The 14,707-nt window shown below is 42.7% G+C and overlaps 1 protein-coding gene across 1 annotated transcript; it reads right to left on the bottom strand.

The window, feature by feature from the left end:
- Positions 1-1,039: 1,039 nt before the first annotated feature.
- On the bottom strand, positions 1,040-14,265 carry LOC311148019 (acyl-coenzyme A diphosphatase FITM2-like). Its single transcript, XM_084184902.1, has 2 exons — positions 14,081-14,265; positions 1,040-2,626 (listed from the first exon to the last, which is right to left on the bottom strand). The coding sequence occupies exons 1-2, from the start codon at positions 14,251-14,253 to the stop codon at positions 2,032-2,034; spliced, it is 768 nt and encodes a 255-aa protein (XP_084041028.1). The 5' UTR covers positions 14,254-14,265; the 3' UTR covers positions 1,040-2,031.
- Between the last annotated feature and the right edge of the window lie 442 nt (positions 14,266-14,707).

Here is a 14,707-nt window from a genome sequence, read left to right as displayed (position 1 = left end):
ATAGCATCAATGCCTTCCTCTTGCAGGAACTGCTGACACACTCCAGCCACATGAGGTCTAGCATTGTCTTGCATTAGGAGGAACCCAGGGCCAACCGCACCAGCATATGGTCTCACAAGGGGTCTGAGGATCTCATCTCGGTACCTAATGGCAGTCAGGCTACCTCTGGCGAGCACATGGAGGGCTGTGCGGTCCCCCAAAGAAATGCCACCCCACACCATGACTGACCCACCGCCAAACCGGTCATGCTGGAGGATGTTGCAGGCAGCAGAACGTTCTCCACGGTGTCTCCAGACTCTGTCACGTGCTCAGTGTGAACCTGCTTTCATCTGTGAAGAGCACAGGGCGCCAGTGGCGAATTTGCCAATCTTGGTGTTCTCTGGCAAATGCCAAATGTCCTGCACGGTGTTGGGCTGTAAGCACAACCCCCACCTGTGGACGTCAGGCCCTCATACCACCCTCATGGAGTCTGTTTCTGACCGTTTGAGTAGACACATGCACATTTGTGGCCTGCTGGAGGTCATTTTGCAGGGCTCTGGCAGTGCTCCTCCTGCTCCTCCTTGCACAAAGGCGGAGGTAGCAGTCCTGCTGCTGGGTTGTTGGCCTCCTCCACGTCTCCTGATGTACTGGCCTGTCTCCTGGTAGCGCCTCCATGCTCTGGACACTACGCTGACAGAGACAGCAAACCTTCTTGCCACAGCTCGCATTGATGTGCCATCCTGGATGAGCTGCACTACCTGAGCCACTTGTGTGGGTTGTAGACTCCGTCTCATGCTACCACTAGAGTGAAAGCACCGCCAGCATTCAAAAGTGACCAAAACATCAGCCAGGAAGCATAGGAACTGAGAAGTGGTCTGTGGTCACCACCTGCAAAACCAGTCCTTTATTGGGGGTATCTTGCTAATTGCCTATAATTTCCACCTGTTATCTATTCCATTTGCACAACAGCATGTGAAATGTATTGTCAACCAGTGTTGCTTCCTAAGTGGACAGTTTGATTTCACAGAAGTTTGATTGACTTGGAGTTACATTGTGTTGTTTAAGTGTTCCCTTTATTTTTTTGAGCAGTGTATATTTCCACACAAATCAAATAATGAGAATCGAAGAAAACTGAAAATGAACTAACACTAAAATGACAGCTCTCTCTAACCATACACTACCAGTCAAAAGTTTTAGAACACCTACTCAATCAAGGGTTTTTCTTAATTTTTACTATTTTCTACATTGTAGAATAGTGAAGACATCAAAACTATGTAATAACACATATGGAATCATGTAGTAACCAAATAAGTGTTAAACAAATCAAAATATATTTTATATTTGAGATTCTTCATATAGCCATCCTTTGCCTTGATGACAGCTTTGCACACTCTTGGCATTTTTGGTTACAACACGATTTCATGTGTTATTTCATACTTTTGATGTCTTCACTATTATTCTACAATGTAAAAAATAGTAAAAATAATGAAAATCCCTTGAATGAGTAGGTGTTCTAAAACGTTTGACCAGCAGTCTACATACACATATTGCAAAGGCTTTCACAACACAATTGGCTTTTTAAAAAATTATGCAAACAAAAAAATAACACGACCACCAGAGTTGTGGTGAATTCCTTTTTCTTTAGGTTAGGGTGAATACCTTTTTCTTAAAATCTTTCAGTTTACTGCCTAAATTCAAATGAAATTGACCCCAACCCTGGGGACGACTAGCTAGTGGATAGGCCTAGGCCTATACGTCAACGCCATGCACTGCATTGATCTAAGACTTCAGTGTCATTTTAAGAACACAAGCTGCCTACAGCCACATTGGGAGTCGAGACCCGCAAGTGCAAACCGACCCTGGCCCGCTGTCCAAAATGACCTTTCTGAAGGAAAGAAAACTTTTGAAATGGCAACAACGGTCAACTTGGAACCTGAGAAGAATATCAATGTTTTTAACTTGAGTGTTTTGAAGGTGGCATTCAAACATGTTACAGAGCCAATGCAGTACGAGAGAGTAGGAGGTCTAGCCTAGTGCTAAGTAGTGCTGGTTTTAAGCTAGTTCGCTCTGCTTTTTTGGCTGAAGTGGGAGACCAGGAGATAAGGTCATTGGATACCATATCCGATATGTGACAAACCATGGCAGAATTCCAAAAACTGTCCCGAGAAACTTCTCAGAGAAATCATGAAAATACACAGAGGTACACACAAACATCCATATCCAGATGACTACTATCCAATTAAGGGAAACGTATAATAAATCCAAAACAGTATTCCTGTTCTTCTTCTCCATGTTCACCATAGGTGCCATTTCTTCGGCAATGATGAGTGCAGAGTACGACAGAATGAACGAGTGTCCTGAGATGGCATAGCCATCCCATTGACCCCCAGCCTTCCTGCAACTCCACTTTGAGGTGATTTCATCATGATGAGGGACTTGATCCATGGCTTCAGGTTCAGGAACGTGACATGTACCTGTGGTACCTTCGATGTAGGAAAAAGCCTCGGTGAAGGTGTACCAAATGGCTGTGGCCACCACCAATGAGCTCAGTCGCCGGAGGGCAAAGGTCAACCTCTTGTATGATGTGAAGAGGATGAACGGGGTCAACAGCAGCAAGGTCCAGCCCCAGGACACTTTGACAAAATACCTGGAAGAGATATAGGAAGTGGTCATGTAGGTAGCACTGGTACACACAGTTGAGAACCAGACTGCAGGTGTCGGTAAATACATAGCAACAGGCAAACACTCTGGCTGACATGAGTCTAACGTGAGCCTAGAAGAGGAATTTGGTAAGTGGTTGTTGTAGCTAGCTATCTTAGCCCCATGTCGCTCCGTCTTGACAATGTTAAGATGGTGCGTCAGCCCAACACACCATCGCGGGCACACTGCCTGCCCTCCAGGACATCTACAGCACCCGGTGTCACTGGAAGGCCAAGCAGATCAAGGACCTCAGCCACCCGAGCCACACCCTGTTCATCCTGCTACAACCGAGACTGTTAAACAGCTTCTATCCCCAGGCCATTAGACTGTTAAACAACCACCACTAGATGGCCTCCGTCCAGTACCCTGCCCTATACCCGACTTTGCCCCTTAGTCACAGTCACTAGCCGGCTACCACCGGTTACTCTAGCCGGCACCTTAGGGACTGCTGACCTATGTACATATTAATTGAACACTGGTCACTTTAACAATGTTTACATGGTTTTTATATATCTACTGCTGTGCTCAATGTTTTATTATTGTGTGCTTGTTTGACATTTACTGCATAGATTGATAGGAACATACTACCCCATTAATAGATGCTAAATGCTTTAGTTCCTATTAACAATAGTATCTTCTGACCGGGAGAGCCCCTGCACTTAGAGGACTTCACAGGTCCAACAGAACCGAAATTCCAAGATCCAACCCGGGTCCTAAATTCTGACTGCCTCAGATATGGGTCGGGTCTGATATAATTGCCAAGAGTTTCAGGTATGAGCAATTAAAATTGATTTACCGACTGGACCCGATTGGCCCTGTTCTCTGTTAATGTCATGTGTGTGAGTTGATAAGAACTGCGTGAGCTTGTTATCTGTGTCAGCCTTTTGGAACACAATAAAACGTATTGCTCACGTCACGTGCGCCTGCTGCTGAGGAGAGGGAGAGAGAGAGAGAGCGGAGCCTTGGCTACTGTTGATAGTGAAGACAGAGGCCTTTTTCATTGAAGTAAAAGAAGGAGAAAGAGTAGAGTGGAATGTCCTCAGGGACAAGTTTTAGTGGACAAAGATAAGAACATTGGTGTGGCCAAATGGACTGTGTGCGCAACTCGCTATTCAGGTTTGATGCAATTTTCTAACTTTATTTATTTTTGTATTAATGAATTATTCTGATTATTATTGTTATTATTCTGATTATTATTATTATTATTGTTGTTGTTATTATTACGGGCCTATTCAAGAATCTAAACCAGTTCTTTATATATGCAAAAAGTGTGTCACTTTGTTGATACATTTTTGTTGGCTAAATTAAGTTCGAACTGTCTTTAATTTTGTGCTATATTTAGTTAGAGATAGGTTAAAAATAGGTCTGTTGTAAAATAAATAGAATTAGCCTATTGCTGTCATTTGTTGGGTAGGTAGGCACTCGCCTTTGTTGGTAATTTTTCCAATATAAGCCTGTTCAAAACTTTTGTGAAGGTTTAAACCAGTTGTTTAAAAATAGGCTATGCAACAAGTGTTTTGTTTTATTCTGTTTAGTCATTTTCTTTGGCCAAATTAAGTTCATGTTGTGTTTGCCACAATATAATACAATTACTAGTAGGCCTATAGGGCTACTCGCACTCAAACCATGAAAAGGAAAAACCAAAGCGGGCGAGATGCAAAACTTAATTTAATGCTGCAATATAATAGCCTGTTCGTATTTTCCCTATAAACAATGACTTGACTTAGGCCTACTTTTGATATTATCCTAATAAAGTTACAAAACTTTTGTGATGGTTTGGTATCACTAATATTAGGCTTAGTTTTGCAGGCCTATAAAGGCAATGCGCACCAGCGTTCCAAATGTTTTAGGCATACCAGAGTTACTCCTTTACACTTACAATATAATGCTCATCAGCTATAAGTAGCTGGCTAGCTAACTGACAAACACAGACATTTGGCGGCAAGTAGCCTATCGGTTAGAGCGTTTGGCCAGTAACCGAAAGGTCACGGTTTCAAATATCCCCAAGCCAATTAGGGGTGACCGACTCCAGGATTTGGAGTCGACTTTGACTCCTGTGGTTGGAGTCAACTCTTCCTCGACCAAAACGGCTGCGCACATGTACACACCACATCATTATTGAGTCCTACTAGGAAGACTAATTTTGCGTTATAGAAAGGACTGTCATGAGTCTGACGCTTCCCATTTGCTCTTCAATTTAGCCTATAAAAGGCCTATTTTGTTTGAATATAGAAGGTGATGTGTAGGAACTAGAATATTGTGGTGATATTTCTGCTGTGCGCAGCCTTGACAGATCCCATAGGATGATGCGGCTCACTCTATGCCGATAAGCCTATTCTTTGCCATGTTATATAGCCCTATTCGGACGGGACTAGTATTAGAGGCGTTGGTTATGTAATTATTATCTAAGCATGTGCGTTATTCCAGAGGACGATTCACACTGGATTTGTTTTTCCAAACTGCCCCATTTTCCATTTAATTTCCATTTTATGACGGAACCCTGGAGGTTTTTATTCTAAGCATGAAGGTATTTCAACGTCGTGTGTCTAGATGATAATAGGCTACACTGATAACGCGTGCTTGGCTGCCAAATGTAGCCTATAGTTGTCCCCGCAATATTTAAAGCTGCAATGTCACTTTTTGGGCGACCCCGACCAAATTCACATAGAAATCTGAGTTTATAGATCGGTCATTCTCATTGAATGCAAGTCTAAGAAGCGGTAGATCTGTTCTATGTGCGATATTTCTATGCTTTCCGTTCTTAAGTTTAATTTTTGCATCTTTTACTTTCAGTTTTGTACACCAGCTTCAAACAACTGAAAATACAATATTTGTGTTTATGGAAAATATGTTTCACAGCGGTTTAGATGGTACAATGACTCTCTACGTGCTTGTTTTGTCACATAAACTGAAATTAGGCTAACTATTAGAATTTTAGCAACCAGGAAATGGTGGAATGATTTCTGCATAGTGCAGAATTTGAATTAGTGTCATCATGGTATTTTAGCGATCCATGGTAGAAGTCCTTCCTAATATAAATGCACCCCGATACAGCTGATTTGAGCTGCTGAACAGTATTTGCACTTGAGATGCGTGTATGGATGAGAAACTGAACTTGCCATTTCCAAACATTTTAACGGGGATGCCCTGCTTTGCGATCTATTGCTTTAGGACACCAACAGCCAGCCAGGGTGTCCATTAGGGCCTAATTAATATGACGCATTTGGCGATGTTCAACTTCAATCCACTGGCACTATGTATTATAGCTTAGCCATACTCATTGATAGCCTAATCTATAGTTTAATATACTTTGGTGAATTTACAAGGCACTGCAAGACAAGACTTTACAAGGCACTGCGAGATACAGATTATCAAAAGATATATAGCCTATGCTCACGGTTCTGACTGTCTGTCTACCTGCCACTCCTCTCTCTCCCTTCCTGGCTCACCTGCTCTTTCTCTTTTCTATGAAATGTGTGTGTGTGTTCAGTCACAGAGTTTCTAAATCGCAACATTGCAAGACTTCTGTTTCAGACCAAACGGACCAGGCCGAGGTTTGAGAAGTCAATGACAGAGGTAAAAAGAAAAGTATTCCCTAGTTGTTCATTTTCTTGAAATCTGAAGGCACAACCTAGAGTCGGGCCAATGTCTTAAGTAGTTGAACATGTTATTACTCCAACCTCGTGAAAGTGACAAACTGACACCTTTTCATTTTTGTCAAAAACAACTTTATATCAAAGGAGTGCCTTTGATTTGACAGCCTGCACATGCGCAGTTTGGCGTGAGATGACTGTTAGACCCGATGATGTGTTTCTATGCATGAGTTTAGCTAGCCAACGTTGCCATGACATCGCCTACAGGCATGATCTGGGATTTTTATTGGCGAAGCAGATTTATCCTATCTTCATACTATACTGTCTTTGGTTCAGTCTTCAGTCTGTTGCGTGTAGAATCTTTCAGCCTACTCATTGATAGCCCCTACTTTAGTGAATTTGAGAGACATTGCAAGCCGAGAAATTGCGAGATAGGCTATCGCAATGCTGTAGGCTATACATATTTTGATTATCGCACAGTTCTGACTGTCTGCCTGGTGGCCGACCTGCCTACCTATGCCTGGCTGTGCCCCTCTCTCCCTCTCTCTCTCTCTCTGAATCTTAGGAGTTGATTCCGTTACTTGACACCCAGAAATGGGAGTCGACGGGCAAGGAGATGAGGAATCGATTATTTTGGAGTCGACCCCCCCACTAGAGCCGACAAGGTAAAACAATCTGTTGATGTGCCATTGGGCAAGGCACTTAAACCAAATATGTTTTATAACTAACCCAAGATAGACCAGAGCCTGTCATTTCCAATGGGAGCAAATTAATCATAGTTGGCAGAACAAGCATGGAAGTGGGATGAGCCAAGCACAAGCTAGTGAGATCCTATTGGCGCGTTTTTGCATTTATTTGATTATTTCCATCAGGGAACGCCTACTACGTGAAGTGCACGTGTGTAATAACTCAAATCGCCCTTGCACTCCTAAACAACGCAATATTTTTTTATAACTTTGGCAAAGGGTAAATTCTACAAAACGCTGTCCACTCTGTTTGTTACAGATTGTAGTTTTGAAAACAGAAAACTGTATGGAGATAAAATGTTTAAATCGGTGAGAAAATTAGTAGAATGTCGGACAAAATCCATCTCGCTCCATCTTTTTTTTTTTGTCATTTAGCAGACGCTCTTATCCAGAGCGACTTACAGTTAGTGAGTGCATACATTTTCATACTGGTCCCCCGTGGGAATCGAACCCACAACCCTGGCGCTGCAAGCGCCATGCTCTACCAACTGAGCTACACGGGACATCTTCTCCCACTGGGCATCCTCTAATGACCATATTTGGTAGTGAGTGGAAACGCCAACCAGATGCTTCACATTTATACATCTGGTGAAATATCTGGCTCATTGTTCTGTGGTAGCACCACGGCCAGCCCGCTTCTTAGGCAGCCGCCTATTGCGGAAGATTGACGAGGGCGGCATTTACCCAACCTCCAACAACAACACATAAAACGCCACATAATTCTGCCCCAAAACAATGACAATTTCTCTCAACCAGTGGCATAAGGGCTTTTTAGGTGAGCGTTGATGCCGCCCTGTGATAAGCAGTGCCCACTTTGTCAAAGGCAGTGGCTCAAAATATTTTGCTTGTCCATTCCCAGCACGCCTCTCCAGGGTGCTGTTGGGGAGACGCTCCACCAACGTTCCGTCAAGTTTTTTGGTTGTTGCATAAATCATGTAGCAGATATAGGATATGGTAGAAAGAGTATGTGGCATTTTCTGTATCAGGCTGGAGATAAAATGTATAACAATGTAATGAAACTGACACTTTTTACATCATGCATGTTTCTCCGATCAAAAAGCCTAACCTAAATGGTGCCCAATCAAAAAAAAAATCATGTTAACAACATATCCTAAAATCAGGACAGGTCAAAGTAAAATGGACAATATGGAATGGACAATCACAACAGTTGTCCAGGAGTTTCACCCCATTGTCATGATCAGTGGTTTCAAGTTTGTATCTGTCCATTTTTGACAAGCTGATCATATAAAAAAATATGTAAACACATTGAAAAATAGGCTCATGATAACTCCTGATAAAGTTGGGTAGCTGGGTAGTATGAAAAAAGTATTAAAGTGTATGCACTCACTACTGTAAGTCGCTCTGGATAAGAGCGTCTGCTAAATGACTAAAAATTGAGAAAAAATATATAAATAATGTAGCTGATATTCAGAGCTTCAATAGCCAAATTGATTAGTCACAGGAATCAGGACTAATAAAGCCAATGCAATGGCCTGTTTTCCAAACGGTAGGCTTACCACATGGATGGGCATTCATAACATTCAATTTCTGGCAACACTGTAGCCCAGTCCGGTCCGGACCAAATCTGAACCAATCATAAACGTCTATGTTTAGTTCAGATTTTGTCAGGTCCAGCCTTGATTTGGCCCAAACATAGATGTTTATAAATTATGTATTTTCTACTTTCATTCAGTAAGCTATAAAAATAAAGAGAGTCCCACACTCCATATGTATAACCTCCCAGAACCAACATCTGGAAAATAAGTATTTTCGACATCTGGAAAATAAGTATTTTCAACTTTCATTCAGAACCGAAAATGAACCTGATTTCAACGTCCTGGAAAGTATGTATTTTAAACGAACGGAAAATACATATTTTCACCTTTCATTCATAACCTAAACTGAACCTAACTTCAACCTCTGGAAAATACTGTAATGAAACAGGCAGGGAGCAGGTCTCGAACCCTCAACCTTCTAGCCCGAAGTCCAGTGCGCCATCAACTGTGCCCCAAAAGCATGCTCCCGTGGCAGAGTCGATATCCGCGCTTATAAACCCAGGGTCGTTACAATACGTATTTTAGACGTACTTCCAACGTCATTTTGCTTACTGGGACTATTCTAGTTTTGAGTGGGTGGCAGAATGTCAAGGATCGGCCCTGGGTACTACTATGGCTGACCCTGTAAAACAACACATTTCACTGCACCTATCCAGTGTATTTGACAATAAAACATACATATACATATATATATAATACACACACACACACACACAGTGGGGAGAACAAGTATTTGATACACTGCCGATTTTGCAGGTTTTCCTACTTACAAAGCATGTAGAGGTCTGTAATTTTTATCATAGGTACTCTTCAACTGTGTGAGACGGAATCCAGAAAATCACATTGTATGATTTTTAAGTAATTAATTTGCATTTTATTGCATGACATAAGTATTTGATCACCTACCAACCAGTAACAATTCCATCTCTCACAGACCTGTTAGTTTTTCTTTAAGAAGCCCTCCTGTTCTCCACTCATTACCTGTATTAACTGCACCTGTTTGAACTTGTTACCTGTATAAAAGACACCTGTCCACACACTCAATCAAACAAACTCCAACCTCTCCTCACAATGGCCAAGACCAGAGAGCTGTGTAAGGACATCAGGGATAAAATTGTAGACCTGCACAAGGCTGGGATGGGCTACAGGACAATAGGCAAGCAGCTTTTTGGTCTAAACTCCACTCGCCGTGTTTGGAGGAAGAAGAAGGATGAGTACAACCCCAAGAACACCATCCCAACCGTGAAGCATGGAGGTGGAAACATCATTCTTTGGGGATGCTTTTCTGCAAAGGGGACAGGACGACTGCACCGTATTGAGGGGAGGATGGATGGGGCCATGTATCGCAAGATCTTGGCCAACAACCTCCTTCCCTCAGTAAGAGCATTGAAGATGGGTCGTGGCTGGGTCTTCCAGCATGACAACGACCCGAAACACACAGCCAGGGCAACTAAGGAGTGGCTCCGTAAGAAGCATCAAGGTCCTGGAGTGGCCTAGCCAGTGTCCAGACCTGAACCCAATAGAAAATCTTTGGAGGGAGCTGAAAGTCCGTATTGCCCAGCGACAGCCCCGAAACCTGAAGGATCTGGAGAAGGTCTGTATGGAGGAGTGGGCCAAAATACCTGCTGCAGTGTGTGCAAACCTGGTCAAGACCTACGGGAAACGTATGATCTCTGTAATTGCAAACAAAGGTTTCTGTACCAAATATTAAGTTCTGCTTTTATGATGTATCAAATACTTATGTCATGCAATAAAATGCAAATGAATTACTTAAAAATCATAGAATGTGATTTTCTGGATTTTTGTATTAGATTCCGTCTCTCACAGTTGAAGTGTACCTATGATAAAAATTACAGACCTCTATATGCTTTGTAAGTAGGAAAACCTGCAAAATCGGCAGTGTATCAAATACTTGTTCTCCCCACTGTATATATAGTGGGGAAAAAAAGTATTTAGTCAGCCACGAAATGTGCAAGTTCTCCCACTTAAAAAGATGAGAGAGGCCTGTCATTTTCATCATAGGTACACGTCAACTATGACAGACAAAATGAGGAAAAAAAATCCAGAAAATCACATTGTAGGATTTTTTATGAATTTATTTGCAAATTATGGTGGAAAATAAGTATTTGGTCAATAATAAAAGTTTCTCAATACTTTGTTATATACCCTTTGTTGGCAATGACACAGGTCAAACGTTTTCTGTAAGTCTTCACAAGGTTTTCACACACTGTTGCTGGTATTTTGGCCCATTCCTCCATGCAGATCTCCTCTAGAGCAGTGATGTTTTGGGGCTGTCGCTGGACAACACAGACTTTCAACTCCCTCCAAAGATTTTCTATGGGGTTGAGATCTGGAGACTGGCTAGGCCACTCCAGGACCTTGAAATGCTTCTTACGAAGCCACTCCTTCGTTGCCCGTGCGGTGTGTTTGGGATCATTGTCATGCTGAAAGACCCAGCCACGTTTCATCTTCAATGCCCTTGCTGATGGAAGGAGGTTTTCACTCAAAATCTCACAATACATGGCCCCATTCATTCTTTCCTTTACACGGATCAGTCGTCCTGGTCCCTTTGCAGAAAAACAGCCCCAAAGCATGATGTTTCCACCCCCATGCTTCACAGTAGGTATTGTGTTCTTTGGATGCAACTCAGCATTCTTTGTCCTCCAAACACGACAAGTTGAGTTTTTACCAAAAAGTTCTATTTTGGTTTCATCTGACCATATGACATTCTCCCAATCCTCTTCTGGATCATCCAAATGCACTCTATCAAACTTCAGACGGGCCTGGACATGTACTGGCTTATGCAGGGGGACATGTCTTGCACTGCAGGATTTGAGTCCCTGGCGGCGTAGTGTGTTACTGATGGTAGGCTTTGTTACTTTGGTCCCAGCTCTCTGCAGGTCATTCACTAGGTCCCCCCGTGTGGTTCTGGGATTTTTGCTCACCGTTCTTGTGATCATTTTGACCCCACAGGGTGAGATCTTGTGTGGAGCCCCAGATCGAGGGAGATTATCAGTGGTTTTGTATGTCTTCCATTTCCTAATAATTGCTCCCACAGTTGATTTCTTCAAACCAAGCTGCTTACCTATTGCAGATTCAGTCTTCCCAGCCTGGTGCAGGTCTACAATTTTGTTTCTGGTGTCCTTTGACAGCTCTTTGGTCTTGGCCATAGTGGAGTTTGGAGTGTGACTGTTTGAGGTTGTGGACAGGTGTCTTTTATACTGATAACAAGTTCAAACAGGTGCCATTAATACAGGTAACGAGTGGAGGACAGAGGAGCATCTTAAATAAGAAGTTACAGGTCTGTGAGAGCCAGAAATCTTGCTTGTTTGTAGGTGACCAAATACTTATTTTCCACCATAATTTGCAAATAAATTCATTAAAAATCCTACAATGTGATTTTCTGGATTTTTTTTCCTCAATTTGTCTGTCATAGTTGACGTGTACCTATGATGAAAATTACAGGCCTCTCTCATCTTTTTAAGTGGGAGAACTTGCACAATTGGTGGCTGACTAAATAATTTTTTTCCCCACTGTGTGAGTGTGTGTATATATATATATATATATATATATATATATATATATATATATATATATATATATATATATATATATATATATATATATATATATATATATATATATACACACACACACACAGTATCTCACAAAAGTGAGTACACCCCTCACATTTTTTTACATATGAGTATATCTTTTCATGTGACAACACTGAAGAAATGACACTTTGCTACAATGTAAAGTAGTGAGTGTACAGCTTGTATAACAGTGTAAATTTGCTGTCCCCTCAAAATAACTCAACACACAGCCATTAATGTCTAAACCGCTGGCAACAAAAGTGAGTACACCCCTAAGTGAAAATGTCCAAATTGGGCCCAATTAGCCATTTTCCCTCCCCGGTGTCACGTGACTCATTAGTGTTACAAGGTCTCAGGTGTGAATGGGGAGCAGTTGTGTTAAATTTGGTGTCATCGCTCTCACACTCCCTCATACTGGTCACTGGAAGTTCAACATGGCACCTCATGGCAAAGAACTGTGTGAGGATCTGAAAAAAAGAATTGTTGCTCTACATAAAGATGGCCTGGGCTATAAGAAGATTGCCAAGACCCTGAAACTGAGCTGCAGCACGGTGGCCAAGACCATACAGCGGTTTAACAGGACAGGTTCCACTCAGAACAGGCCTCGCCATGGTCGACCAAAGAAGTTGAGTGCACGTGCTCAGCGTCATATCCAGAGGTTGTCTTTGGGAAATAGACGTATGAGTGCTGCCAGCATTGCTGCAGAGGTTGAAGGGGTGGGGGGTAAGCCTGTCAGTGCTCAGACCATACGCCGCACACTGCATCAAATTGGTCTGCATGGCTGTCGTCCCAGAAGGAAGCATCTTCTAAAGATGATGCACAAGAAAGCCCGCAAACAGTTTGCTGAAGACAAGCAGACTAAGGACATGGATTACTGGAACCATGTCCTGTGGTCTGATGAGACCAAAATAAACGTATTTGGTTCAGATGGTGTCAAGCGTGTGTGGTGGCAACCAGGTGAGGAGTACAAAGACAAGTGTGTCTTGCCTACAGTCAAGCATGGTGGTGGAAGTGTCATGGTCTGGGGCTGCATGACTGCTGCCGGCACTGGGGAGCTACAGTTCATTGAGGGAACCATGAATGCCAACATGTACTGTGACATACTGAAGCAGAGCATGATCCCCTCCCTTCAGAGACTGGGCCGCAGGGCAGTATCCCACAGACGACCACTGCCTTGCTAAAGAAGCTGAGGGTAAAGGTGATGGACTGGCCAAGCATGTCTACAGACCTAAACCCTATTGAGCATCTGTGGGGCATCCTCTAACGGAAGGTGGAGGAGTGCAAGGTCTCTAACATCCACCAGCTCCGTGATGTCGTCATGGAGGAGTGGAAGAGGACTCCAGTGGTAACCTGTGAAGCTCTGGTGAACTCCATGCCCAAGAGGGTTAAGGCAGTGCTGGAAAATGGTGGCCACACAAAATATTGACACTATGGGCCCAATTTAGACATTTTCACTTAGGGGTGTACTCACTTTTGTTGCCAGCCGTTTAGACATTAATGGCTGTGTGTTGTGTTATTGAGGGGACAGCACATTTACACTGTTATACAAGCTGTACACTCACTACTTTACATTGTAACAAAGTGTCATTTCTTCAGTGTTGTCATATGAAAAGATATACTCAAATATTTACAAAAATGTGAGGGGTGTACTCACTTGTGTGAGATACTATGTATGTGTATATATATATATATATATATATATATATATATATATATATATATATATATACACACACTTTTTAAAAATTATTATTTTTACTCATGGCTGTGCTCGAAAGGGTTTACAACTTCGCAAGCTAACTAGCTAGCTAGATAGGCTTCACCCCCAATGATTATCCAGCTGTCTAAATCAAACTGTCGTACGTGTGATTGTGGATAGCTAGCTTGCTAAATGGCTAACCGGTACTTACATATTGACAACATTTCTTCTGTTGCTGAAATATGTCTCCGGAACGATCTGTGTGTGCTTTACAACGGATCCCACTATTGAAATACCCAAGAAAATCAACGGCAATGTAAGACGGATATACCGTATCCTCCAAAGTGCCGCAAACTTGTTCACGATGACATCCACGGCTGCCATGTTGAAATGCGGAGACTTGGAAGAAGAATGGTCTGGGGATTGGTAGCTACATCGTGACATCAGCCCTCTCTAGCCAATGAACTCTGAGCGTTGCATTTCCGTGTTATGACAGGGGGTGCGTTCGTAAATTCAATCTGGAGTGCCAGAAACGCTCTGAGTGCCATTTGGGCGTTCGTAAATTCAGAGTGTTGTCAGAATGTCGGTTCGTGCTCTTGGAGCGTTCAGAACGCACACTAGACGCTCTGGCCGAGGAGTAGGTTTGATCCGAGCGTTCTGGCCTCACAACGGCAGTCAAGCACCCATCTAACTGGCTAACGTTGGCTAGCTTGCTAGCTACTTCCAGACATATGAGAGAACACCTCACTCTGACTGTTTTACTTGCCCTAGCAGAGCTGGTTAGGCTGTTTTCATATTATCCAGAGCGTTGGTGACTGTAACTGTGCTGCTGGCAACA

The sequence above is a fragment of the Coregonus lavaretus genome, assembly GCF_964263955.1.
Source record: "Coregonus lavaretus genome assembly, chromosome: 20".
Classification (NCBI taxonomy): domain Eukaryota; kingdom Metazoa; phylum Chordata; class Actinopteri; order Salmoniformes; family Salmonidae; genus Coregonus; species Coregonus lavaretus.
Note: the sequence above shows the minus strand (reverse complement) of the source record. Positions and strands in the feature narration are given on the sequence as shown.

Coding starts and splice junctions, on each gene's coding strand:
- LOC311148019 (XM_084184902.1), bottom strand. CDS start 14,253: ATGGCAGCCGTGGATGTCATCGTGAACAAGTTTGCGGCACTTTGGAGG. Junction 2,627..14,080: donor AGAAGAAATGTTGTCAATAT/GTAAGTACCGGT, acceptor TATCTCTTCCAG/GTATTTTGTCAAAGTGTCCT.